This window comes from Vulpes vulpes, chromosome 13 (genome assembly GCF_048418805.1).
Source record: "Vulpes vulpes isolate BD-2025 chromosome 13, VulVul3, whole genome shotgun sequence".
Lineage (NCBI taxonomy): Eukaryota > Metazoa > Chordata > Mammalia > Carnivora > Canidae > Vulpes > Vulpes vulpes.
Genome location: NC_132792.1, coordinates 69,467,421 through 69,493,913, shown reverse-complemented (window position 1 = coordinate 69,493,913; position 26,493 = coordinate 69,467,421). Strand labels below are relative to the sequence as shown.

The window sequence follows — 26,493 nt, the reverse complement described above, 5'->3', positions numbered from 1 at the left end:
TAACCCTCCCCTTCCTCCTCCTCCTCCTTTCCCCATCCCCTCCTCTTTTTTTCTTACACCTATTAATTAAAGTAGGAATAATGACTCCACCTTAATGTATTTGCACATCCTGTATTTTAGAAGTGATAAGTTTTGGCACATTTAGCTATGAGACATAATGCTCTAACTAAATAGGAAAATAAGCTCAAAGGAGATTTAGCAGAGACAACAATGGATCTCGTTTTTCTCAAAAGTTATTGAGTGTTTAGCCCTGACATTTCAATGCTGAGTTCATCACAAATAGGTCCTTCTTCCGATGTTTATAGGAAAAGATTATACACTGTCCTTCTTCATTTCAATGACAAAAGCCCAACATCCCAAACGGCCATTATTCTTTACTCTGTATATAACTATGTATTAAGCATGGGTTTGTGTCTTGGACTTCCCTATGTCTAAACCAACCAAAGAAAGATTCGGGACCTGATTCGACAAAAGCAACCACTGAGAACAGTGCAGACCATTATTTCCTCTCCCACTGCTGGCAGAGGTCAGCATCCCTGTGATTAGCCATGTCATAACATCATTGTATTACTGCTCCTCATGTGGGCAGATACTGAGCAATAACTGAACACATCACATCATTGTAAAAATGAAAAAGTGCCACTTCTTTGTCCCAATTTAGCATAAAATCAGTGAAAACAATCTTTACAAATGACACTGCACTAAGAAACTGAAAGGAACTGTTATTACTCCGTAGGTATAGATTTAAAAACTGATGCTCTGACATCTTCCACTAGAACAAAAAAATAGGACTCGAGTCTCCTACTGCACTCCAGTTATGGGCTCCTTAAATGTAATTTCACTTAAGGGATACAACGTTACTTAAAATAGTCTCAATTAGATGAAACTGACTACGGTAGGGCCCTCAGTGTCTGGAATGTGACCATGCTTTAAGTTCCAGGAGGTGAAGGCTGCTACTTTCAGCCTGCATGCATCTGTCCAGTCTCAGAGCTGCGCTGCTGTTTCAAAGGCTGACCTATATCCAGCAGCCTGCCATCCGTTCTGGCTGTTTGTACAAGAGATGCCTCGCACCGTTGCCATAACCAACATCATCCGCATTGTTCTCACTTTTCTCCCGCAATGGGCTATGCGAAAATGGAGGCCAGTTTGCATAGTGATGTGTTCAAAACATAATGCGCCCTTACAATAGAGCAACAGTGGATTAAACGGTTTCCAAAAAAAAAAAAAAAAAAAATTCCTCCTCCTGAGTTTATTGACTGAAAAATGCAAGTAGCGTTTAGAGCCAGAGAGTGTCAGCAGGGTGACACAACCTCCTTTTAGTTCAGGAAAGCTTCGGGGAAGAGGCTACTCATTTTGTGGATTAGGGTCTCTTCCAACATTGAAAAAAAAAAAAAAACATCAGTGGGAAAACTATAGTCACAACTGCATGATCCTGAAGCACATAAAGATATCGGTTCCACTGGGATTTGGCAGACCAACTTTAAGTATAAAAGTGTTGACAGATTTAAAGTAAAGCTAATTATTAACGTATGATCTTATCACCCTATTAAAAACAAATAACCTGACAAAGTGACTGTTTCTTGTAATAAACCACATATTCATGACACCTCTCAAAGACGCAAGGTTTACTTTGCTGTCTTGGCTCCTTTAGGGAAGTCTGATCCAACTTATTTTTACTAAATGTAGCCAGAGGTTTCTCATTTCACATCTTCCAAACTTCTGCTCATCTTCCCTATCCCTGTAAATCCACTTGGGTCACTGCAAAAATGAAGGCTAGTTGACTACATTCTAAGCAACTAAAATAGTCAAGCTGGACAGAAATTGTGTGCCAGTGCTGGTCATGATGGATTAGAAAAAACTAGTGTCTGGGTTTCCTGGGGCCTACCAAACCTACTCAGTGTATTTAATATAATCTGGGATCAGTGACAAATATATTTGATAGACTGCTATACAGAGAAAGGCAGGGGAAGGCGATCTTCCTGAAGCACTTCCATGAAGTCTCTTCCTACTATTAGAAGTATATCATGACTTTGCATCTTTAAAAATCCATTATTCCCTGGATAAGTTAAATAGAAGACTTGCAACTAGTCTATAGAAAGGGTGGCTAATTTGCATTTAAAAAGAACAGTTTGCTCCTCATACACGGGGGGACTTAAAAGGAACTTCAATGAGCTAGTCAAGAAATTCTGAAGACTTTCTAAATTAATTTATTCAATTCACAGCACAACCCACGAAAATTATTTAAGGCACTTAATTGGAAAATGATTTAATATATTGAAGTAATTCTTGATTTTCCAAAGCATTTAACTCTTAAATTAAATCTGACCCTACTATCACAAGAATGACAAGTGAAATGTGTATCCAAGTCATTACCTTCTTTTTGGAGCCTAAAATCACCGATAAATTTAATAAGATTTGTCCAGTTTCGCTGCCAAAATGGTTCTGACTTTTTGGTACCGGTCAGTACGATGGAGGATGTGTTTACTATGCACGATAGGTCTGCTGCTTTATCATTCGTATTGGTATTGGTAACGGTGTTACATGAGCCAAATAGAACGTCACAGGCACAAAATAACTCGCTCAGAAAAGCAAAACAGATCTTGGAATGAAAGAACTAATGCTACTAGCAAATAATGAAACTTCATCGCACAAACTTCTCTTGCCAAAGTTGCCGGAGCTTTCCAACCTGTTTCTGGCTCAAGAGCTCCCTGCATGATAAAAAGCCTTTCTGCCTTGCAGAAGCCTGCGTGTCCTCCGTCTCAGACCTGCCTGTCCGTCACAGGCATCCAGCACATCCCTTTTACAGAGCTCTGCACCGTGCACCACATCAAGGAGCTTCTGCACGGAGTTGGAGCTGTGGCTCACTTAACCCACAGTGTGTGTGTGTGTGTGTGTGTGTGTGTGTGTGTGTGTGTGTCCCGACTGGCCGAGGCCGGGGCTGCGAGGCGGCGGCGTGGTGCGGAGCCCGGGGGCTGGGGATGCAGCGCGCTCAGTACCTCTGTACCGCGTAAAAAAGCTGTTTGAGGATGCCTCGCCGCCAGGCAAATGTGAGGAGTCCCAGCGACTTATCCAGCGGAGTTCGCGGCGGGGCTGGCCCCGAACCGCTCGCAGGGGCTGGAGGCTCAGGCAGGCTGAGCGCGAGCTGGGCGTCCCGACCCCTCGCCCCGCGCCGCGCAGACCGCGGTGCTGCCCGCAGACGCGCACGTCCAACAAGCCCCGGCGAGCGCGGCCCCCGGGGCCGGCAGCTGGAGGGGCGCCGGGGCCAGCCCCTCCCTTCGCAGCCCCGGACCCTGGTCTACGGGGCCAGCGGAGCCCCGCAGCCGCCCCGGCCGGGTCCCCGCCCCCGCCCCCGCCCCCCCCCCGGGGCCCCCCGCCCCGCGCCCCGGTGCCCCGCGGGCCTGGCCCCTGGGGTCACCCGGCCGGGGGTGCGCACCGGCCCGGGACCCTGCCCCGGCCCCGCGGGAGGCTGGAGCCCCGGACGTGACCTCGACGCGCTCGTCCGGCTTCTAGCAAACTTGCGTTGCCGCGCGCACCCCGAGCGGGAGCTGTCCCCGGCCGGCTCCGCGCTGCACCCCGGCCCCGGCCCGCGGGGATGGGAAACAAAAGACGCGAGCAGCAGCCTTCCCGGCGGGGGGCTGCCCGGCCCCTGCACCCCGACTCCCGGCGGCTCCCCTGGCAACTGACCCCGCGCGGGGAAGCGGCGCCGCGGGTCCCCGCAGCCCGGGAGAGGGCGGGAGGCCGAGGGGAGCCTGGAGAACGAGCTGAAGCTGACTTCGGGTTCCCGGACCCCAGACACACCCCCGAGGTGCTCCGTGGGTCTCTCTTAATTCTTCCCTTTTTTAACGCCCCCCGGGCAGGGAGCACACCCGGGCAGGGAGCCTCGGTGGCGAACAGCAGGGAGGGCAGGGTCCGGGCAGATCGTGTCACTTTCCGCACGATCGCGGCGCCGGGCAGACCCCCGGGGCTGCTGCACCGTGTCCACGGCCCAGGCGCGCGCAGGGCTGCAGGCTGCGAGCCGAGCGCGCCCGGGACCGGCCTCCGCCGAGCGGCCCCGGCAGCCCAGCCCGCCGCCGCCGCCGCCGCCGCCCCCCTCCCGGGATCCAGCAGCCAGAACACGGTGGAAACAAAAGCAGAGGTTCACCTTGTTGCAATAGTAGGGGTCCAGGCAGGGAGAAGGTCCCAGACAGGGAGCGTCGGGCGCGGCGGCGGGCTGGGCTGGAGGCGGATAGAATCTTACGTCCATTGCACTCTCACATCAAGCAACTCCTTTTCTTTTCCTTTTTTTTTTTTTCAAAAAAAAAAAAAAAAGTGTTCAGCAAAACAAGCTTAGACGGAACAGAGAGAGGTGTCTGGACTCAGGAGTAAAAGAAACACCTTCCTTCCCTCACATCCGTTTGTGGTTTGTTTAAGAAGAAGAGGAGAAAAAAAAAAAAAAAAAGAAAGAAAAAAAAAAAAAGAGGGGGGAAAAGCGCTCAACTCTCCCCCAAGCCGCGGCGCGCACCCGTCGGCGCCGAGCGCGCAGCCTGCTCCGCCGCCGCCTCCCGGCCCCGCCGCCGCCGCCGCCGCCGCCGCCGCCGCCGCCGCCGCCGGGCAGGTAACTTCATGCGCTCATTGTCCCCCCGCCCGCCCCCCCATCCCCGCCTCCCGCGCCCCGCGCCGCCCGGCACACGCGCTCGCGCTCGGGCTCCAGGTCCTGGGCGTTTTATGGGAGTCTCTGAGTTGCTCTGCTTTTAGTTTATTTTCTCCACCTTGGAGGCCTGGGATGGGGGGAGGAATGAGGGATGGAGCGGGGGACAGGGCGGGGGTGGGGGGTGGACGCCCCGGGCCGGGCGGGGTAGGGTGCGCGGCGGGACGCGGGGCTGCTCGCGGCCCAATGGCTGCAGCTCGGGTCTGGGGGCCGGGGCCGGAGGAGGGAGGAGCGGAGGGGGAGGAGGAGGAGAGCGCGGCCGGGCCGGGCCGGGCCGGGCCGGGGCGGCGGGACCCCGCGGAGCCTCCGCCGTGTCCGAGCCGCGCTCCTCCGGGCCGGCGCGTCGCACACAAAGGGGCCGCGGAGCCCCGGCCGCCCGCCGCCCCGGGGCACGGCGGGGAGCGCGCAGCCAGGGGGCGCTGTGGCGCACCCCGCCCCGCAGCCCCGCGGCCCCGCCCCGGGCCCGCCCCGGCCCCACCCGCGCCCGCCGCCCCCTCCCGGATCGTGCCTCTCCCCTCTCGCGCCGCCGCGTCCCCGCCCTTCCTCCCAGCCCCGGTGGAGGTGACTGCGCCACGCGGCGCCGGTCCCGGGGGCCGGGGGCCCGCAGGGAGCGCGGATCATCCGTGCGCCGTAGCGGGCTGCCCGGGCTCCCTGGCCCAGGGCCCGAAAGGGCTGCGGGGCGCGGAGGAGCCCCCGAGGCTCCCCGGTTCTGTGGCGCGCTCTCGCCTGCAGCCCGCACCTCGCAGGGATCTGTGACCCACTGGAGGGTTTGCCAAGCTAAGGCAGCCCGGGAGACTCCACAGAGACCACGGGGGGAAATCAAGGTGTAAATAGGGAAACTGCCCTCCGCAGCTGCCCCCGAGGGGATCCTTGTCTTGTTGTAATTGGACGCCCTTGGAGAGGCTCAGGAGACCCGGAATCCGCCTCCCCGAGTCCCTGGGAGGAGGAGATCGCGCCGATCCTGTTTTCCCGCCTTACCTCTGAAACCCAAGGCACTTGCAACTTTTTTTTTTTTTTTTTTTTTTCCGGATGGCTGGGGGAAGAAAAAAAATCCGCATATCTTGGCTGTAGTCCAAGAGATTTATCCCTGAGGCTCTGTCCTTGGTGGGAAGTCCAGGCAGGAGTGGGTGATAGTTACCTTCCCAGGAGGAAGCAGCCCCACACAGGAGGGCCCAAGACCCTGCAAAGGAGCCTGGAAGTAACTTCATCCATTCCACTTGTTTGTGGTGTGAAGGAGGGTGCTAATGACATTTTGGCACCCTCCGCAACTTTACAGTGCGTGCTGATTGCCAACCGCGCTGTACAACTTTCTCACAGTGATGTTGTTTCCTCTGCAACCAGAGCACCTGTCAGGTACAATCAGAGGGGTCTGGAAGAAAATCTATGAAGAAAGTAAAAGAAATGATAATGTCATTGGATGTCTTTCCATGGCTTTTTAGGAACCTTTTAGCAAGCATTGCTTTGTACTCTTTGCATCCTTTTCCTCTGAGCCATTGTTTTCTTTCTTCCCTTCATCATTTTTATGAGTAGCAAAAATCTAGCCCTTTCCCCCCATCTCAAGATTGACATGGTGGAAATTGTGTAGGGAGAGAGAGCAGTGAGAAAATAAGAATTCCTCTCCCCTGGATTCAGAAGAACCTCCATATTTATAGGTCCTTCAAGGCATAAAATAAAATAAGAAACAGAAAATTTTTTTCCTCTTAATAAAGGTCTCTATAGTAAAATTTAAATGCATTGTGTTTTGTAGTGTCATTGTTCAAAATTCAATGGCAGATGCTAAATGTAGTGGTATGTACTCCACAATTAAAAAAAAAAAAAGAAATACCTTTTGAATTTAACTTAAATATCTCCAAGCTTAAATTTCTATCATCCATTCAGCACTTATTACTAACATATTACATCAGTTCAAAATTCAGTTCTAAAAACTTCCTTAGAATCTGTAATTGAGGGGCGCCTGGGTGGCTCAGCAGTTGAGCATCTGCCTTCAGCTCAGGACATGATCCCAGAGTTCCCATCAAGTCCCGTATGGAGCCTGCTTCTCTTCCCTCTGCCTATGTCTCTGCCTCTCTCTGTGTCTCTCATGAATAAATAAATAAAACTTAAAAAAAAAAAAAGAATCTGTAATTGAAGTCTTGTTTGATGGCTCTGGGAACATCAAGAAGATGAAAAGTATCAGGACAGGAACAATATCATTCATTATCAACATCTTGACACCAAGGGAAGACAGTGATGTCCATACTGTGTTCCATAGACCTACTATACTCTTTTCTCTGTCTCGAGGAAAAACCCAAAAGCATGGGAAGTGTGTGACCTTCCATTTAATTTGGGCCTGGTTTCTTCCATGTGCAATCAGTAGAGTCAAAGTGATATGTTTGAGCATGACCTGGTATCAGGGGTGGGAATGTGAGGTTTTGATTTAAAAAGCTCTTGGGGAACCTGGGTGGCTCAGTGGTTGAGCATCTGCCTTTGGCTCAGGTCATGATCCTGGGGTCCGGGGATCTAGTCCTGCACTGGGCTCCCCAGAGGGAGCCTGCTTTTCCCTCTGTCTATGTCACTGCCTCTCTCTGTGTGTCTCTCATGAATAAATAAATAAAATCTAAAAATAAAATAAAATAAAATAAAATAAAATAAAATAAAATAAAATAAAATAAAAATAAAGCTCTTGACTCCAATTACTCATACATGGAGAGTAGACCATGAAAGTCAACTTCATGGGGGCTGGGAGTGGTAATGAAAATGGAGTTAATGATCAATCATGCCTACAGAATGAAGTCTCTATAGAGATCCCCAAAGTTCAGGATTCAGACAGCTTCTGGGCTGGTGACCATGTGGAGGTCCACAGAGAGTGACTGTCTGGAGAGAGCATGGAAGCTCTACGCCTTTTCCCACATACCTTACCCTATGTTTCCCTTCCATCTGGATCTTCATCTGTATCTTTCATCATATCCTTTTATAATAAATAGGTAAACAGTAAGTAAACTATTTTCCTGAGTCTTGTGAGCCCTTCTACTAAATTCATCAAACCCAAGGAGGGGATCATGGGAACTTCTGATTGATAACTGACCAGTCAAAAGCACAGTTAACACCCTGAACTTGCAGTTGGCATCTCAGGTGGTTGGGGCAGTGCCTTAGCCTGCAGGATCTGATGCCATCTCCAGGTAGATACTGTTGGAATTGGGTTAGATTGTAGGACACCCACCTGGTGTGATAGAATTGCTTGAGTTTTTCCTACCTCAGATAGGAATGTGAACTGTTGGTTCAAAAAAAAAAAAAAAAAACACTCTTAAACCCAATCACTCATACTTTAAGAATAGACCATGCAGATCATCTCAGTGTGTGTGATCTGAAAAAAAAAAAAAAATTCTCTTTATAGTGCTCCATCCAAGGCCTATCACATATGGAATGGGAACAGTCTTCCCAAGAAAAACTTGGAGGAAGTTGAATAGCTAAAGCAATGAGGAAATCTTGTTAATTTGGGAGATAAAAATGGTAGAGAGGCGTTATATTATTTTTCAATTTCTAGGACATTCAGCTGTATATCATGGCTAAGTTTACTAATTTGTTTGTCCATCCATTCACTTGTATATTATTCAACAAAGACATATAAGCAGAGTAAAGCTCTGTGCTATGTATTGTGTATAGGTTGACATGTAAGAACAAATTACTCAAAATCGTTTCTGTTTTAGATGTGTTGTAGTCTTCTAAAGCAGTATTTCTGACTTTGCCTAGTCAGTGGAGTCATCCTAGAAGCTTTGAAAAATACTCATGCCTGGACTCCTCCCCATAGAATTTGATTCAATCCATTTAGAGTAGGGCCTGGGCATAGGAGTTTTTAAAAGCCGTCCATCCAATGGCTTTCAATTTCAGGACAGATTGAGAACACTGGTCCAGGAGGAAAGATAACATGCCACAAAGGAATGTTAAAAGCACAAAAATTTTCATGAGTGAATTTCTGGGCTAGGTTGTTATTTTGTGTTGGCTCTCAGAAGGGGGACATAGAGGATCACCGCTCTAGGTCCCCGTCATCCACGTTGCCCTTACGGAGACTGAGTGTGGCGATTGACTCAGTTGTTCTAGCTAAGCAGGAACGAATTGCCCTTAGAGACCCAAATTACAATTTAGTCGTCTGAACTAGGAATTCTCATTACAAAAAAAAAAAAAAAAAAAAGTGTGTCCATGAACAAAACATTTCCTTACTAGTATTGATGTAATAAAGTCGATAGCCACACTTTCTGGAATGCCTATTACATCCTGGACCTAGTCATAATTTCTTTACATAATTTCATTTCACTTTCTTATTTAGTATTACAAGTTACATTGGAAACCCTAACCACTAATTACAAAGCACACTTAGCATCTCATTTTGTTCCCTCAACACCACGCATCTTCATTTTAATTACAGTTTCATAATTGTTATGTTTTCAAATTTGCGCTTGTTTCCATTGACCACGTTTTATGTTTACTGATTCTTTGCACTGTGGACATAAGTCCTAAATCTTGTAGCAATGTCTCCAAACTGCACACAGACTGTTTTGCATTAGGGAAAATATCCTCTAGACAGTCAGTCCTATCCGTGATTTATGAGCATCTCATAAAAATCATTCGACAATGCCAACAACAAAATGGCACTTCTTGAGGGGTATTTTTCGTTAGCCTTTGGAGTTAGTTTTTTTTTTTTTTTTTTTTTTAAGGATAATAGCCATCTATATATTGACAATGAGGATGAAAGATCTTATAGAGGGATTTATTTTGAAATGCCAAATATTGCAACTAAAATCAAAGCATGCTATATTTTATAACAAAATTAAATCCTCCTCTTAATGTTTAAGGGTGAGCTTTCCAGCAATAGCTGACACCTCAGTCTCTCTTGTAGAAGAAAACCTCATTCTTTTAAAATACCACTCATTTGAACACCTGGTATGAGCCACTGTGTATTATAAACCATCTTGTTATGCATGTGTTTACAGGTTTACCTTCCTGACGAGATTACCAGCTGCTCTGCTTCCTTACAACTTAACCAACGTTGAGTCCTACATGTCTTAAAAGGTTCTGTAAATATCATCAATGGTTTTGATAGGAAACATTTACATTTTCTCAATTTACCGGTTAGAATTTACTGTTGTCCAGAGGTTTTATTTTTTTTCTTTAAATAGTTTTCTAAAGTAATTTAAATGTAAAATAGAATGATATGCAATCCATAATATAATGCAGTGGGAGAACACAGAGTTCTGAAGTTTATTTCCTGGGGAGACTAGTGAGAAATGACTAGATTGTAAGTCTTTCAACCAGAAAATAAAGGATTTCAGAATGATGAGGAAAGTTTGAAGGAAATGATATAGGGTCCACAGATACCTCACATGGTACTAAATGACTCATAAAATGCAGTATTTTTTACATAATATGGGAAGTGTGCCATGCTTGTACATCTTACCGTTGAGTATGGGACAGTACTGTGATCTTTAACAATATACAACATTTGCGGCATAATAGCTATAATAGGACTCTTCAGCTATTTTACACAGCAATAATCCAGTCCTCTCTCATCAGGATAAACTGTGAGGACAAATCCTTTCAAAATCAGAATTAGTTCCTTGGAAAAGAGTGAGGCCACAATTATCCCTTAAGTAGGAGCAGCTGCAACATGGGATCGGCCTGGAGCGTGGCGGTGAAGTGTTTCTCCAATGCAATTAAATGGATTTTTTAAATGCAAACTAATATTCTATAAAAAGTCACTTGGAAGGTAAGTAGGTGTGGAATTGATGAGATGAAAGGAACAGTCCTGTCACTTTACCTGAGTTAATATTCCTGCCTTAGTAAATGCTATTTTGGTGAAAATGGACAATCCAGGCTCACACTTTCCCATGAAGTGGGGCCCTGAAAGGGGCCCAGAGTAATACAAAGGAAAGATAATACTGGTTTTCTTGTACACCCTGTGCCTTATTTTGAACTGTGTTCATAGCTGCGTTTTGTTATTGTTGGTTTTCAAAAAGACACGATGAGTCAACAGGAACACTTCAATTTAAAGAGGGAAGGTATCACTTGGGTAGAAACATAAATAGAACCCACAGGACTTAGGCCAGTCAGTACCTCATCCAGAGTAAGATAGAAAGGGATGAGAACTTAGTTTTTCACCACAGAGATGATTAAAGGATTGGGAAAATAAGACCTTTAAGAAAGATTAAAGGACCTGAACCGAAGGGGGCATACAGAGAGGGGGTGATGTACTATCTTCAAATTACGTATCTCAAGAGTTCTTTTACAAACAAGGAGAGAGAACACCTTCACTGAGGATACGACATAAGAAATTGGATGTAATTCTAGAGCATTGAGGACTTAGTCACACAAGGAAAGAATTTTCCCCAGGGATCTTGAATGTATTACCAAAGGAGAGAGCGGGCCCTCCATAGGACTGACTGTAAAATCTCTACACCCAGTGAAAGTTTATCAGGTCACCAGAGCACCCAGTGACACCCCTCTTCTTGAAATATGCCTTCCTTCTGTACTGTCAGGTGGGCAGAGGTTTTGAACTTAGCTCTAATTATCTAAAGGATTTCTGTGTTCGTACACTTAGCATGGCATAAAATGTTCATCCAGATAGGGAACCAAGGCATCTCGTGCAGTTCTTTAAAAAGTCCAAAAAAAAAAAAAAAAAAAAGCTTTCTTTTACATTAGACATGTTCCTGAATATTTTCAAGAACTTTGGTTCCAAAGAAAAACAGCAAATGTCTGATTTTGCCAGCAAAATTTAAGATGTTGTTAAAACTAATTTTAAAATTATGTTTTAAAATTAAATACTAAACATTGAAACTCAGAGCTAACTTGGAGTTAAAATATTTAACACATTCTTAGAATGTTACTTTTGTGAAAAGGTACTCTCACTTGATAAAGATGGCCTCATAGGATGATCTCAGAGCTGAAGATGAAAGAGAAGGAATCCTCCCTGCTTTATAATAGTATGTTTTTAATATGTAGCCTTCAATTCACTAATTCAAAAATCAAACATTTTGAAGACAGCAAGAGACTCTTGAGCTCCCACTCAGGCTGATGGTTGCTACTGAGTTCCCACTCATCCCATGAAATCTTCCAGGGCTGATTAGGTAAGTGATTTTTGAACCTCGCCCTGCCCAGTTTCCACACACAGTTCCTGATCTCTGTCCTGATTAGGGACTCACTGCTTCTTCCACTACAAATCCACTTAGGCTTGACCTTTACATAATGCAATTACCTGACTATCCATGGATTACTTTAATGTTTCCATTTTGTTCCTAATGGGGCTCCAATATGCCTGTCTGTATTAATGTATTTGATGCTGATTAGAAGCTCCTAGAGGGAAGAGATGGCATCTCTCTGAAGAGGACTGATGGCCCCAAATAGCATCAATTCCTTAAACAGTCCTCTTTGCAAGAAGACAAATTAACTTGGCATATTTTTTCGTGGTCTCAGAAGGAGTTAATTTAGGAAGCTACTGGTAAGAATTCAAGATATCATAGTATGTAAACACTTGCACTTCACTGTGACAGGTTGGGAAGAGTTACAGTAGTATTGCATTCTCTATGTGCCTCAGCTGTATTATTATGGTCAAATATCATTTTTAATTAAGGACACCATTATTAAAGGCCCTCTCTATATTAGGTGTCTTACATAACAATATATGCTGGTTGTTGTTGCTCCTCCGCCCCTACTCCCTTGGCTGCTTTACTCATTTATGTTTTCCGTGTGGCCTCTATATGCATTTATAACTTCCAGAACAAGAATTTATCAGGGAATGAATGGAGAGAATAGCATTTAATCAGAGGGAAGAGTATTAACAAAGTCAAAGAGGCTTTTAAAGACAAAGAAAAGTTTGAGAACAACCAGGACAAGCAATTGGGTATTTGGTGTTAGTTTTTGAGAAGCCAAGGTGAGGGTAGGGGAAGGATGGAGGGACAGTGAGGAGACATAGAGATCAAGTTTAGATCACCAAAACTATCTGAGAGCTGCAACTTTATCTTGAAGAGGTAGGTGGAAGAGTCTTGAAAGGCTTTGATATAGGACTTGACTTTGATACCTTTGTATTATAATATTTTATGGACAATGAGATTTTCTTTTTTTTTAAGATTTTATTTATTTATTCATGAGAGACACAAAGAGAGGGGCAGAGACATAGGCAGAAGAAGCAGGCTTTTTGCAGGGAGCGTAATGTGGGACTCAATCTCAGGACCCTCGAGATCACAACCTGAGCTGAAGGTAGATGCTCAACCACTGAGCCACCCAGATGCCCCTACAATGAGATTTCAGGTACTATTTCCAATACAGTAAGGTTTTCATAAGTAACCATAAGAGTTTGTTACTAAAGGAGAGACCAGGTCCTCCTTTGTCTGAGTTATTAATCTGCCGTTTTAGTGGCTATAATATAGAAATATACCCAGGAAAATATTAAACTGCACAATGAGATCCTCTATGATCTACCTCTCACTCTCTGTCTCTCTCTCTCTCTCTCTCCAGCCTCATGTTTTCTCAACCTGAGAATATCTAACCTTTCAGACCTAACCTCTCCATCTTAAATTACAGCAAATACCAAACTGCTTGGGCAAGACCACAGCCCCTCAGTCTCAACTCCGAAATTCCAAAGGCTCTGAAAAGTCGAAGTTGTTTCATTATACATCTAGCAGCAAAATCTAGAGGCAACATCTAATCCAAACTGACAAGAGGCTCTTTATAGAATGTATTGATTTACTCACTGAAAATGCACATATTTTGCTGCAGAAATAGAACTATGTTTGATTATGGGGTGCTACCCAATACAATATAAGTGCATATACACATAGGTAATACAGATAAGCAGATAAATAGATAGGTTATACACTATATAAACTTTCAAAGATTGTATAATTCTAAACACATTTAACACACACACACACACACACACACACACATTTTTGCTCATAGGGTCTCAGATAATGAAGCACTCTTAGTAACTTAACTCACCAGATTTCTTTTGAAACAATCCATCAAGGAACAATTTATCTATGATAAAATCCACCCAACTGAAATTCATAATTTGATGACTTTGATGAGAACCACTACCACAATCACATACAGAACATCTCCATCAGTTCAGAAAGTTCTCTTGTGGCCCTTTGTAGTCAGTTCTTTCCCCCAACCCCCAGACCCCAGAGACCCTTGACCTGATTTTTGTCACAGTAGTTTTATTTTTCCAAAATATACAAATGGAATCTTTGACTATGGGGTCTTTTATGTCTGATGTCTTTCTCTGAGCATAATGCGTATTAAATTCATCCACATTGTTAAGTCTATTAGTATCTTGCTTCTTTTTATTACTAAGTGAATAATTCCATTGTGAATGTGACAGTTTTGTTTACCCACACGATGGACATGTGGCTTCCTTCTAGTTTTAACTACAATGAATAGAGCTGCTACAAAACTCCAAGTACAGATACTCGTATAAATGTATGTTTTTATTTTCTTTGGGTAGATATCTAGGAATGTGAAAGTTAGTTTGCATACCAAATGCATATTTCGATTTATAAGAAATTGCCAAACTGATTTCAGAAGTGACTGTACCCTATTTCATTCCTACTAATAAGGTATAAAAGGTTTGAGTGCCCCAAATCCCTGTCAACACTTGGCGTTGTCAATCTTTTTTTTTTATGATTTTATTTATTTATTCATGAGAGACACACAGAGAGAAGCAGAGACATAGGCAGAGGGAGAAGCAGGCTTCCTGCAAGGAACCCCGTATGGGACTTGATCTTGGAACCCCGGGAGATCACACCCTGAGTCAAAGGCAGACGCTCAACTGCTGAGCCACCCAGGAATCCTGCATTGTCACTCTTTTTAAGGTTACTCATTCCAGTAGTTCGTAATTATATATAAATTTTTTTAATTTATATTTTGCTAATGACTAATGATCTTTTCATACATTTGCCACTAGTATATCTTCTTTGATAAGAGTCTGCTGAAAGCTTTTGCCTTTGTAAGATCAGGTTGTTTGTCCACTTACTACTGAGTTTATAAGTTCTTTATCTAGTCTGGATATAAGTCCTTTATCAGAGTCTATAAAAAAAGTAGTAAGTAAGTTTAGAAAGGTTGTAGGATACCAGGTCAGATGAAAGAAATTCTATTTCTCTATGCAACCAGCAAACAATTGGACATTTTTAAGAAAGGTTTTATTTATTTATTTGAGAAAGAGACAGAGCATGGGGGCAGGCAGAGAGAGAGGGACAAGCAGAGTCCCTGGTGAGTGGAGAGCCAATATAGGGCTCCGTCCCAGGATCCTGAGATCACGACCTGACTGAAGTCAGATGCTTAGCCAACTGAGCCACCCAGGTACCCCAACAGTGGGACATTTAAAAAGTTATTTATAATAACATCAAAAATATGAATTTCTTAGGCATAAATCCCACAAAATATATAAAACCTGTGCACTAAAAATTGCTAAAACAGTGCTGAGTGACATTAAAGCAGCCTTAAAGAAATAGAAAGCTATACCATGTTCAGGGTACAAAGGCCTTAATATTATTAAGGTATCATTTTGCTTGAAATAATCTATAGATTCAGTGAAATCCCAATAAAATTTTTAGGCTTTTTTGTTGTTGTTGAAAGTAAGAGGCTTACTTTAACATTTTTATGGAAATTCACAGGACCAAAACAATTTTGGGAAAGAATACAGTTGGAAAAAATCATACCACTTAATTTTAAGACGGTAAAGCTACAATAGTGAAGACCACATGATATTGGCATAAGAATAGGCATATAAATCAATTGAACAAAACAGAAGTCTGGAATTAGATCCATAAATACATAGTTAATTGGTTTTCAACAAAAGTGACAAGGTAATTCAATGGGAAAATGATTATTTTTCAACAAATTCTGCTGGAACCATTAGATACCCTAATGCAGAAAAAGACTCTTATTTCACATCATATACAGAAGTTAACTCTAAACAGAGCATAGACCTGAATTTTAACCACTAAAACTATAAAAATAATACAAGAAAATATAGGATATAATCATGACTTGAATTACACAAAGCTTCTTTTAGGACACAAGATGCAATTTGATAAATTGAATTTTAGAAAAATTAAAATCTTGTGTTTCAGAAGAAATTGCTAATGAAATGAAAATGCATTCCACAGGCTGAGAGAAAATGACAAATGACTTGTGATCCTTATGTTTTTAATATTCGTCTGCTTTGTTCCCACTATTCTCTCTACCCAGCATCCCCGTCTCCTTGGTATCTGCAGGCAGAGCTTCTATATCTCTTTTAGATTCAGATCAGGCATTGGGTCATATTCTCTTCAGGATGGCATTGCAGACTCTCCAGCTGGCACATTCCAGGCTGGTCATAATATCTATTACACTCTACCTTCCCAGTAAATTTACGTGTCTGTTTCCTATAATAAATAATTAGCTCCTTGAGGTCAAAGACAATATTTGTTAGGTTTTGTTGGGTTCTTGGTCAACTTTTCCATGTCCTGAACCCCTTTTCTCTAAACAAAACAATTTTTGACATTGCCCCCACTTCCAGATACAGCTTTATCTCTTTCCACCCTATTGTTACTAAACTTAAAATGATTCCCTATCTCTTCTTCTTCACCTTTTCGTTTATTCTTCAACCCACAGCAACCTGGATTTATGTTTCTGAAATATTTTTTACTGAAACAATTCCAAGACTCCCGTTGAATGTTCATTTGTCCATTTTACTGGACACTTTATTTCTCACATTTCTTGACTTTCTTGAGGCTTGAAAAATTGGCTCCTTGGTAGATTGTGAAGTCTTTAAGTGAAGGGATCCTGCCTTTTGTCTTTGTGGATAGACTAAGGGGGGAACATCCGTATGAAGAGAACAAACAGGTAGACAAAGCAGCATGATAAGAAACAGAGACATAAGAGAAATCAAGGGAACATGGAGTCCTACATTCCAGGGAATGAATTGTCCAGAAGGGAATGGTAGATATTCATTTCTCATTCAATCCATCATCCATGCAACAAATACTACTTGAGTGCTCACTATCTGCCAGACACAGTGCTGGATTCCAAGCCCATAAATGATTTGCAACACCCTCTTCTGGATGATTATCTCCTTCCATAGCTCCTAATACAACTTTTCTTCTAATTTCTGTCAAATACAGGTCCCTTTCCTATTTTCTCACTCCCAGGTGTCCATTTCCAACTCTCTACCAGCTATATCTGGCTGTATCAGTCACCCAAACTCATAATACATAAATCTCAGGGCACCTGGGTGGCTCACTCAGTTCAGTGTCTGCCTTCAGCTCAGGTCATGACCCCAGTGTCTTGGGACCGAGCCCTGCATCAGGCTCCATGCTCAGTGGGGAGTCTGCTTCTTCCTCTCCCTCAGTCTGCTTCTCCCTCTCCCTCTCCTTCTCCCTTATCCCTCTCCCACCCTCAGCTCATGCTCCCTCTTGCTATTTTTCTCTCTCAGACAAATAAATAAAATCTTTAAAAGAATATACACATAAATCTTGATAAATGCATGCACATATAAATAGCTTTCTCCTGGAATACATATCTCAGTTATACTCAATCCCATGGTTAACAGTAGGTCTCATCCTTTGTCATTTCTCATCTGTCCTATTGCTCTTACCGGATCTCTTACGCATCCTCCTTACCTACAATTCAGCATCTACACACCCACCATGCTGTCAACCTAGCAGACTAGGAGCACACCATTGCCCCGCTTGAACACCACCCGCAGCTTTTCTGATACCCAGACACATCAAACCATTTGCTCTCCAGCAATTAGCTACTTGTGATTGTCTTAATTTCAAGCGTTTGCACCTACTGTTCCCTCAGTCTAGAAAGAACATGCTCACTACCCCATAAGCACATGTAGCTCCTGTTACGTTCAAGACTCAAATCAAATATTCAGTAAAGCTGTGCTAAGCCCTCCTTCCCCACCACAGGCACACTGTGTATTTCTTCATTACTGTGCTGTAATGATTTGTTTATAAGCTCTTCTTCTCCTATTCTAGATTATATCTCAATCACCTTTGTACTTGTAACATCTGGTTTAAAGACGAGTACAAAAAGCTCGTTTTGAAAGGGCAAATTTTTTCTGATTTTGATGTGACCAGCTTCTATTAGATGGTATTCGGGAAGAGTGTCATATATTTTATGGTGAATACAGTAGTTTTTTTAAAAAAAGATTTAGCCACTTCCTGAAGCAGTGGTTTATCTCTCCCTGAGAGAAAACCAAAATGAGTTTTTTAATAAAATGATTGAAAAGGTACACTGAATCTTCAATTTAATTATTTCAATTCCTGCAAAAAAGGCCTTTCAGAGAGGCTGCCTCTTGGTAAAATGTGATAAAGTTCCAACACATTCTTAAAAATTGTAAATTAATTTATAAATTTCCATTCAAAGTTTAATCTGCTATTTTCACACAAGAAAACTCATAATGTTGCTTCCTATTGATTTAGTATCTTTGCATCTAGAGTTTAAGCCAGTATTTCATCTCTTTCTGGAAGCTTCCAGAGGCACTTGGTGCATATCAGCGAATGTTGCCGCTTTTATTGCTTTTGGAGTTAAGTAAGGACTCCACACCCAGCATTCCAGATCCTGCTTTGATTTCTAGTCTTATTTCTCTCAATGTTTGTGTATCTACCAGAGCAGATGACTTCATATTCTTTGAGCACGCCCTTTTTCTAGCGTCTATGTGTTTGTTCCTAGGCAACGCCCTGCTCTGCCTTCTACTTCCTCCTGCCACCATCACTACCCTCTCTCTTCCTGAAACTGCTCCTGCTCCTTCCTGCCCAATCTGGGCTTTCTCCGCTCTCCTTCCCCAAACAATTATTGGTGATTCTTTCATGGGACTTCTCACATTTTACCTCGTGCTACAATTATATATACATTATCCTCTTATCCTCCCTTCTCAATAAGCTGTTGGGGCAGTACTACCATGGCCTGTTCATCTCTGAGGCTTTGCCATGCCAAGCACAATTTCTGAAACATAACAAGCACTCGGTAATTATTTGTTTAGTTGAATTGAGTTCAAATAAATCTAAACAGCTTTCTCTTCACTGTGTGTTGACAAAATAATTCTAACAAGTTCATAATCACAGGAAGCGGCAGAGCCAGGATTTGAACAGGGCAGTTTCCTGCACTTTACGTCTCAGTCTTTTGTTGCCTCTCCAGTAAACAGAGTATGCACTGCAAGGCTATTGGTCCAGTTGTATAGTTCAGCTCTAATTACTAAAACCTAAAAATTGTCCTAGTAAGACTGAAAATTTCTCCTTAACAGTGTGCGTGTGTGTTTGGGGGCGAGGGGACAGATTTTATTCTTTCTATGACATTAGTTTGAAAGAGTGGAAACATGCCTATTAAGAGCATTCCTTTAATAAATATATTATGATTTCATCATCTGTTGTCCATCTGAATTTTTTTTTCAGGATCTATAGATGCAGATGTGGAGACACATAGATGTAATGACATTTACTGTACACTGTTGGACAGAGCAGCCCTGATTTGAAGACCTAGACTCCTGAGCACTGAACAACGGCTCCAGGGTGGCAAAGGTGTGTTTAAAGCCAAGGATGTGGCATTTGTAATAGACCTGGCTTCATGCTCAGTGGTTTATTCAGGATCTTTGGGCTTCAACAAGTTGGAAGAAGTAAAGGAACTGCAAAATATCTTTTTCATCTCAGTGTTGGGACTTGAAAATCCAACAAGGGAGTCTAAAAAATAACACTAACTTAAAATGTCCCCACATAAAGTAACCACTTGTTCTAATTGAAAGCCCTGTTGTATTCAATTTTAGAATGTGAGGAAGAGTTGGCTGAAGCGATGGCGCAGCATTGAATGTCCTTCTGCATTTGGGGATACATTTGAAATCTTTTTCCTTCATGGCTGGGCTTTTTTTTTTTTTTTTTTTTTTTTTTTTTGAGGAGGAATGGGAATGGCAGATAGTCTCTTTCTGCAATGTCTCTTGATGGCTGTGTCAAAAGTCTCCTGAGCTGCCTGCGATTCTTTCTTCTTTGAAGTTGAGTTGACTCTTGCCATGGGAGTTTCAAGGCCATGTGCAGCTCTCCACCATCTTGGGACTTGAAAATCCAACAAGGGAGTCTAAGAATATTTTCTGTTAAGAATATCTTAAGTAGGGGTGCCTGGGTGGCTCAGTCAGTTAAGCGTCTGCCTTTGGCTCAGGTCATGATCCCAGGGTCCAGGTCATGATCCCAGGGTCCAGGTCACGATACCAGGGTCCTTGGATCAAGCCCCAAGTCGCACTCCCTCCTCAGTGAGGAGTCTGCTTCTCCCTCTCCCTCTGCCCCTCCTCCTGCTTGTTCTCTCTTTCGCTTTCTGTCAAATAAATAAATACAATCTTTTTTTCTTTTTTAAGAATATCTTAAGTAGGTATTCTACTTTATAGGCAGTGTTTTAAATTTCCTTTCTAAAATATTTTGAGAATGTGAGGTCCTGGCAGGATGTAGAGACTACAAATCAGATTAAATGATTCCCATTGCCAAATGATCAGACAGGAAAAGAATTGTACAGAGAGGAAAACTGTCGACCTTGTTGGCCGCTTCTTTGTTGGCTGCCTTCTGAGGGGTCCAGTTCCAACGGGCATCAGTGCTTGCTCCGTGGCCATTTGGAGGAATGTTGGTCTCTTGCTGCAGGCCAAGAAAGATCACATCGAGACAACTTCAGCAAGGAAGTTTGCCCTTAGATTTGGTCTATGGGCCCCAAATAAAGGTAGGTCTAAGGTTTCGTTTATCTGGATAATTAAATGAGCCTGGAGGAATATACTAGAGAAAAGTTCTTTTGCCCCTTCTTCTTTAGATGACGCTGTTTGGCTTTGCTCTCCTTACCTTGAAACTACCCCAATGCAAGCAACAATTTCTGCCAAGGGAGTAGAAAAAAATGCTTCTAGACATCTTGGCTGGTATGTGCTTTCTGGTGGGGGAGACCACAGTGTGGGGATTATGAACCCTTGTTCTGGGATCTGCCATCCTTGCTCTACACACAAGTTGTGCTATCGGCCAAGCTTCGGGGGGGGGGGGGGCAGGTCCGTCTTTTGACACTCTATTTCCCTATCTGTACAACAAGGATGCTAATAAAAATACAAATACACTTTTTGGTGGGGAGATTGACAAAGCTTGTAAGATAATAGTTCTGGTGTATATTGAGCCCTTAGCATAGGCACTGATTGAAACTCCTTATATATATTATCCCACTTAACTTCTTACCCCACGAGGTAGGCTGTATTATTAATCTCAATTCATCAGAGAAGAGAGGTAAAGTCACCAAGTAGGGAAGCCCCAGCGTAGGAAAGTGCTAGCCAGGATTCCTGCACAGGCAGGGCGCCTCTGCACACGCACCCTCCTCAATATGGGAAGCTGCTTTCTCATAGGCATGGCCAAATATGACTCTCGGTGTCTTCAGAGCACATGGACATGTGAACACTTAATACCCTGGCTGGTCCTGAGCTGTGCCACAAGGCCCAGGGTGTCATTCTGAATTGGTGAGGGACGCCCAGGAGGCTCAGTGGTTGGGTGTCTGCCTTCAGCCCAGGGCGTGATCCTGGGTTCCTGGGATCAAGTTCCACATCGGGCTCCCTGCACGGAGCCTGCTTCTCCCTCTGCCAATGTTTCTGCTTCTCTCTGTGTGTGTCTCTCATGAATAAATAAATAAATAAATAAATTAATTAATTAAAAAAAAAGAATTGGCAACAGCTGACAGTTCATCACTTGCCTGGGGAGGAGATGGAGCCCAGATGCCAGCCCAGATGTCGGGGGCCCTGCCACCTTGCTGAACCTGCTCTGCTCTGAGCTTTTCCTTGGAGCCTTAAGGAAAGATTAATTTTCTTTCCATCTCTCTCTTGCCTACTATTTCCACACCTCACCCCCACCTGCTACTCTTAAACATCAACAGTGAAACAAAGAAAGGAATACTTGTAAGGTTGCTATTTCAGAAACTGTGGGCGGGAGGCTTTCATAAACAGGTCTCATGGACTAGGTAGACATGCTTTTTTGGTTCACCTCATGTTTCAAGATGCTCCATGAATGCTCTCTTTGTAAACTCTTTCTTCTCCTTCTTGTCCCAGCTTGAGTCTTTGTTCTTTCATGATGTCTTCATATGCTGCTTGTATTCTGCATGTTTATGTACCTGCCTCAACTAACCAAGAGACTATAATCTTCCTGAGGACAAGAGATTCTGACTTGCTTATCATGTTCTATCCCGCAACAATCAGCATAGTATGAATGGAAGCTCACAAAGAAAGAGAAAAATGTAAAGCATCTATAAATCAAAGTGTTCCCATAAACCAAGTCAAAATACAAATGATAGCTCGGGAGAAAAATCTTTGCAACTTACACAACAGAGTGTCGTTATCCATAACACGCAGATTCCTTCACATTAGAAATAAAGGGAACAAGATGATTTTAAAGATAGATAAATGGCACAAATAGTGAACTTACAGAAGGAAAAATGCAAATAAGCAAATAGTAACATGTGAAAAAAAATTCTATATTCTTCACTTGAAACTGAGAAAATGTAAATGAAAAATCACTGCTTTTAAAAAAAATATAGGCAAAAACTTAAAAAGATTTATTTGCAGCCAAAAAAAAAAGTGGAATGGGGGGAGGTTTATGTACAATGGGGAATGTGAAGGAGTTTGAAAGCATATAATTTATGTGCAATTATGTAGAGTGTATTTGTCTCCTAGGGCTGCCATAACAAAGTACCACAGCCTGGAGGGCTTAAACAGCAGAAGTTTATTTTCTCCCAGTTCTGGAGACTAAGAATCTGAAATCAAGGTGTCAGCAGGATTGGCTTCTTCTGCGGCCTCTCTCCTTGGCTTATAAATGCCTCCTTCTCCCTGTGTCTGCACGTGGCATTCCTTCTGTGCATGTCTTTGGCCAAATTCTCCTCCTCATAAGGGCGCCAATCATATTGCATTAGGGCCTACTCGAATGACCTCATTTCACTTTAATTGGAGATAGACATAGGACTCTATCTCCAAAAACAGCCACATTTTGAGACTGCTTTAGGATTTCAACATATGAATTTGGAGGGGGGGAGGAACACAACACTGCCCCTAACATGTATATGTGTAACTGACATAGATAAACAGATAGATACTTGACAAATAGATGTGTGTTTCACAAACAAACTAGGATAAGCTCTAAATTGTTAACACTGTTTACCTCTAGGGTTGGGATGGGATAGGAAGGGAGCATTTGCTTATTTTTACAATTTTAAAAGATCTGGCATTATGCAAGATTTGTTCCCTTTTGAATCTTACAGCATTTTCAAATAATAATAGAAAAATCACATACAGAAAAATATATCATCAGAAACACAAGCTAAGTAAATGTTCATCAGCATTGTTCCTAGTCCTGAGCACACAAGAAAACTACATTTCCCAGCTTCCCTTGTACTTTGATCGAGGCTATATGACAGAGTTTTGGCCAAAGGAGTATCAGTGGAAGGAAATAAGACACTCCAAGCCTTGGCCATTTTCATCAATAGGGAAATGCTGAAGTAATGATGCATTGATTTATTAAACCTTATATAGAAATTAAGGGAATGATCTAGCTATATATATGACCCAGAAGATCCTTATCAATAAAGTTATTTATGTAATAGACTTGGAGGTAAATATAGCATAATTTATTATTATTAAAATTACATTGTAGGAGATGATAAACTAAGGTAAAATTGGGAGGTATAATGTATGCAACTTTATAGTAGACAATTGTTATCATTTTGGTAGATGAATTTCAAAAATGGCCCTAATTCTTTATTTTTCTGTTATCCATCCCCTTTGAAACACAACTTTGCAAGTTTTCCCATCAGGAGGTGGAGTCCCTCTCCCTATTTCTTAAGTCTGGATATGAATAATGGAATTTGCTTGGACACTAGAAAACGGCAGAGACTCCAGCATGCTAGTTTCAAGCTTAGGACTTGAGAGGTTTGCATATACCTATTCTCCTCCTCCTCCTCCTCCTCCTCCTCCTCCTCCTCCTCCTCCTCCTCCTTCTTCCTCTTGAGCTGTGCTCTTACCATGAGAGCAAGCTCAAGCTAGCATGCTGGAGGAGACCAGTCAAGATCAACAAAGCTGACTACAGATGGACATGAAAACCTAGTTGAAAACAGTTCATTGCTTCGCCACTCTGTGATTTCTCCCTTCTTTCTTTCTTTTCCTCCCTCTCTTTCTTCTCTTTTTTTTTCTTTTTTGTAAAAAAGATTTATTTATTTGAGAGGGGGAGGGGCAGAGGGAGAGGGAGAGAGAGAATCTTTGGCAGGTTCCACACCTAGCACAGAGCCCAACATGGGGCTCAATCTCACGACTCTGAGATCATGACCTGAGCCAAAATTAAGAGTCAGACACTTATTCAATTGAGCCACCCAGGCACCCCTCTCTCCCCTTTTCAATAAAGATACATCTTTCTTTAAAATTTCCAAAATGATGTCCTCAATAGCCCATCTCATCTACCAGGATTAGGCCTGCAGCAACGTAGATTATACAAAACACTTCTTAGTTCTGGCAACCTACAATGCTAAGAGACCCTTCATGAAGCCCGTGCACCTAGAAAATAGTGTAAAATTTTTCATAATAAAAATTATTCTCTCAATAAAAGAGCTGCTTGATACACAGTCTACTTTTCCCCTGCATTAGATTTTACCTAGTTGTATTATTTCAAATGGAAAAAATATATATTTCTCTTTTGTCCCCTGGTGCAAATGAGATGCATAAACATGTTTTTATTCTCGCCTGCAGCATCCATGGTCAACTGACCCTCTGTCTCTGGATATCAAGGGAATGAAGAGATGTAAAGCTTTTTTATCTGGGATTTTAAAAAAAACATCTTCGTGGAGGTTTCACAGAATTTCATTGAGATATCCACATGAGTGGCCCTTATTAAGATGAGAAATTGTTATGGATAATAATATAAGAACAAGATAAATGACTGTTCCAAGGGATGTTTCACATAAAAATAATATTTTTAGAAGGAAAGAGTTAATTTCATAAGAATGTGATTTATAAAACTAAGAGAAAAGCCGATGGTTTTAGTATTATTGTATTAAATTGTAATAGTTTGTTAAATAATATCTCAGAATTCCTTTAGGTGACAATTAGCAGATCTCTTCCCAGAGATAATGGAAACAAGCAGTGGGTTTGAGCAAGATGTTGGTACAGAAAATAGACATGTTGAATGGTTTCAAAATACCCCTGGGGTGGAAGAACAATATTAGCTGTAAAATAGCCAAATTAAAAATCATTTAAAGTCAGATTTCAATATGGTATTTTCCTTCTCAATAGAAAGCATGAAATTATATTAAGCCTCATTTTGATTATTCAAAACAGTGAAATAAGGATCTTTGCTTTTATACAGCAGTGGGTTTGCTGAGCAGAAGCCTTCATTTGCCGCTACATTTCCTTGCATCATTACATAATTGTTCCCTTGTATGCCAGTTATTCCATGGGTATTGAAGTATGTTGGGCTGTTGAGCTAATCCTTAGTTCTAACACAGTGTTATGCTTAGAGGAAGATTCACCAATATTTTGAGTAAAGAACAAAGCTTCAAACAGGATAATTAAAATCACCTGATATGCTTACAAGGGAATTGGTTAAACATATAGTACATCCAGTTAGTGTCTAACCTCATGAGTAATCAGGAAGCGCACATTAAATCACCGAACAGACAGCACTTTTCACCTATCACATACTGCAGTGAATTGCAAATTGCTACAACCTTTCTAGAAAGCAATTTGGCAAAATCCATCAAGAGCCCTAAAAGAGTTCATACCCTTTGTCAGGATAATAACACATCCAAGAATCTATTCTAAGGAAATAATCAAAGATACAAAGATTTTCTTATACAAGGATATTAGTTGTGGCATTGTTTAGAACTGTAAAAACAGTAAGATTTGTGAAATCTTAATGTCTGAAAATAGAAATTAGCTAAATTATCTACATTTCTATGATTAAATGCTGTGAAGCCAATATAATCACATGCTTGAGGAACACATAATGGCATGCAGAGAAGTTCAAGTTTTATATTGTGTGTGTGTGTGTGTGTGTGTGTGCATGAATGTGTGTGAGAGAGAAAAAGATTGAGAAAGAGAGAGAAGTAGGGGAGGGAGAAAGGAAATAGGGAAGAGGGAGAGAGAGAGAGTAATGTTTAGAAAACCTCTTGTATAATCAAAAAAAGAGTGCATCTGTATAATATATATGAGCAAAAATATTTTTTAAAGTTAATTTTCTAAAGCTATGTTTACTTATTTATGAGAGAGAGAGTGTGTGTGTGTGTGAGTGAGTGGGAGAAAGGGCAGAGAGAGAGGGAAAGAGAGAATTCCATCAGACTCTCTGTTGATTGCAGAGCCTAATGCCGAGCGCAGTCTCAGGACCCGTGAGATCATGACCTGAGCTGAAACCAGGAGTCTGATGTTTAACTGACTGAGCCACCCAGGTACTCCATAAGCAGATTTTTAATAAATGATGGAGCAAGAATTAAATTTTGCTATAGTGCAATCAAAATTTAAAAATAATAAAATTACAGAAAAATTAAATTCTGTAGAAAGGATAAGAGAGGGAGAAACTACATAGTAAATGAGCAGAAGCATTAGTGTTTCATTTGAGGGTGGCTTGAGTGGATTTATGTGTAGGGGTAGGAAATAAACCACAGGACTGAACAGGGCTAAAAGTCAAATTGGAGAAGTTCACCTACAGAGAATTGCTAAAGGACTCTCCAGCCCCACAGCCCCATAGAAAGCAAAAACACTCTCTAGAGAGATGGTGGGTATGTTTCTTGTCTTCGACTCTGGGTAAAGAAGAAAAAGA

The 26,493-nt window shown here is 42.3% G+C and overlaps 1 protein-coding gene and 1 long non-coding RNA gene across 6 annotated transcripts in view; one reads left to right on the top strand and one right to left on the bottom strand.

Moving 5' to 3' along the window:
* The window catches only part of TOX (thymocyte selection associated high mobility group box), a 298,639-nt gene extending 294,101 nt beyond the window's left edge, over positions 1-4,538 (bottom strand). Inside the window, exon 1 of one of the 2 annotated variants that reach the window (XM_072734682.1) lies at positions 4,142-4,538. In XM_072734682.1, the coding sequence (XP_072590783.1) occupies positions 4,142-4,243 (102 nt within the window). In that variant the 5' untranslated portion in view covers positions 4,244-4,538. The remainder of the gene's footprint in view (positions 1-4,141) is intronic. The other variant, XM_026011811.2, reaches the window with a different exon arrangement.
* Positions 4,539-4,545: 7 nt separating this feature from the next.
* LOC112929659 (uncharacterized) lies at positions 4,546-24,940 on the top strand. 4 transcript variants are annotated; one of them, XR_011996647.1, is made up of 4 exons: positions 4,546-4,594; positions 9,655-11,784; positions 19,099-19,224; positions 24,429-24,940. It is a non-coding gene; the product is annotated as an uncharacterized lncRNA (long non-coding RNA). The 4 variants fall into 4 exon arrangements; XR_003236964.2 differs by lacking the exon at positions 4,546-4,594 and having other exon boundaries at positions 4,602-9,733; positions 10,235-11,784; XR_003236966.2 differs by lacking the exon at positions 4,546-4,594 and having other exon boundaries at positions 4,602-10,427; positions 11,698-11,784.
* Positions 24,941-26,493: the final 1,553 nt, after the last annotated feature.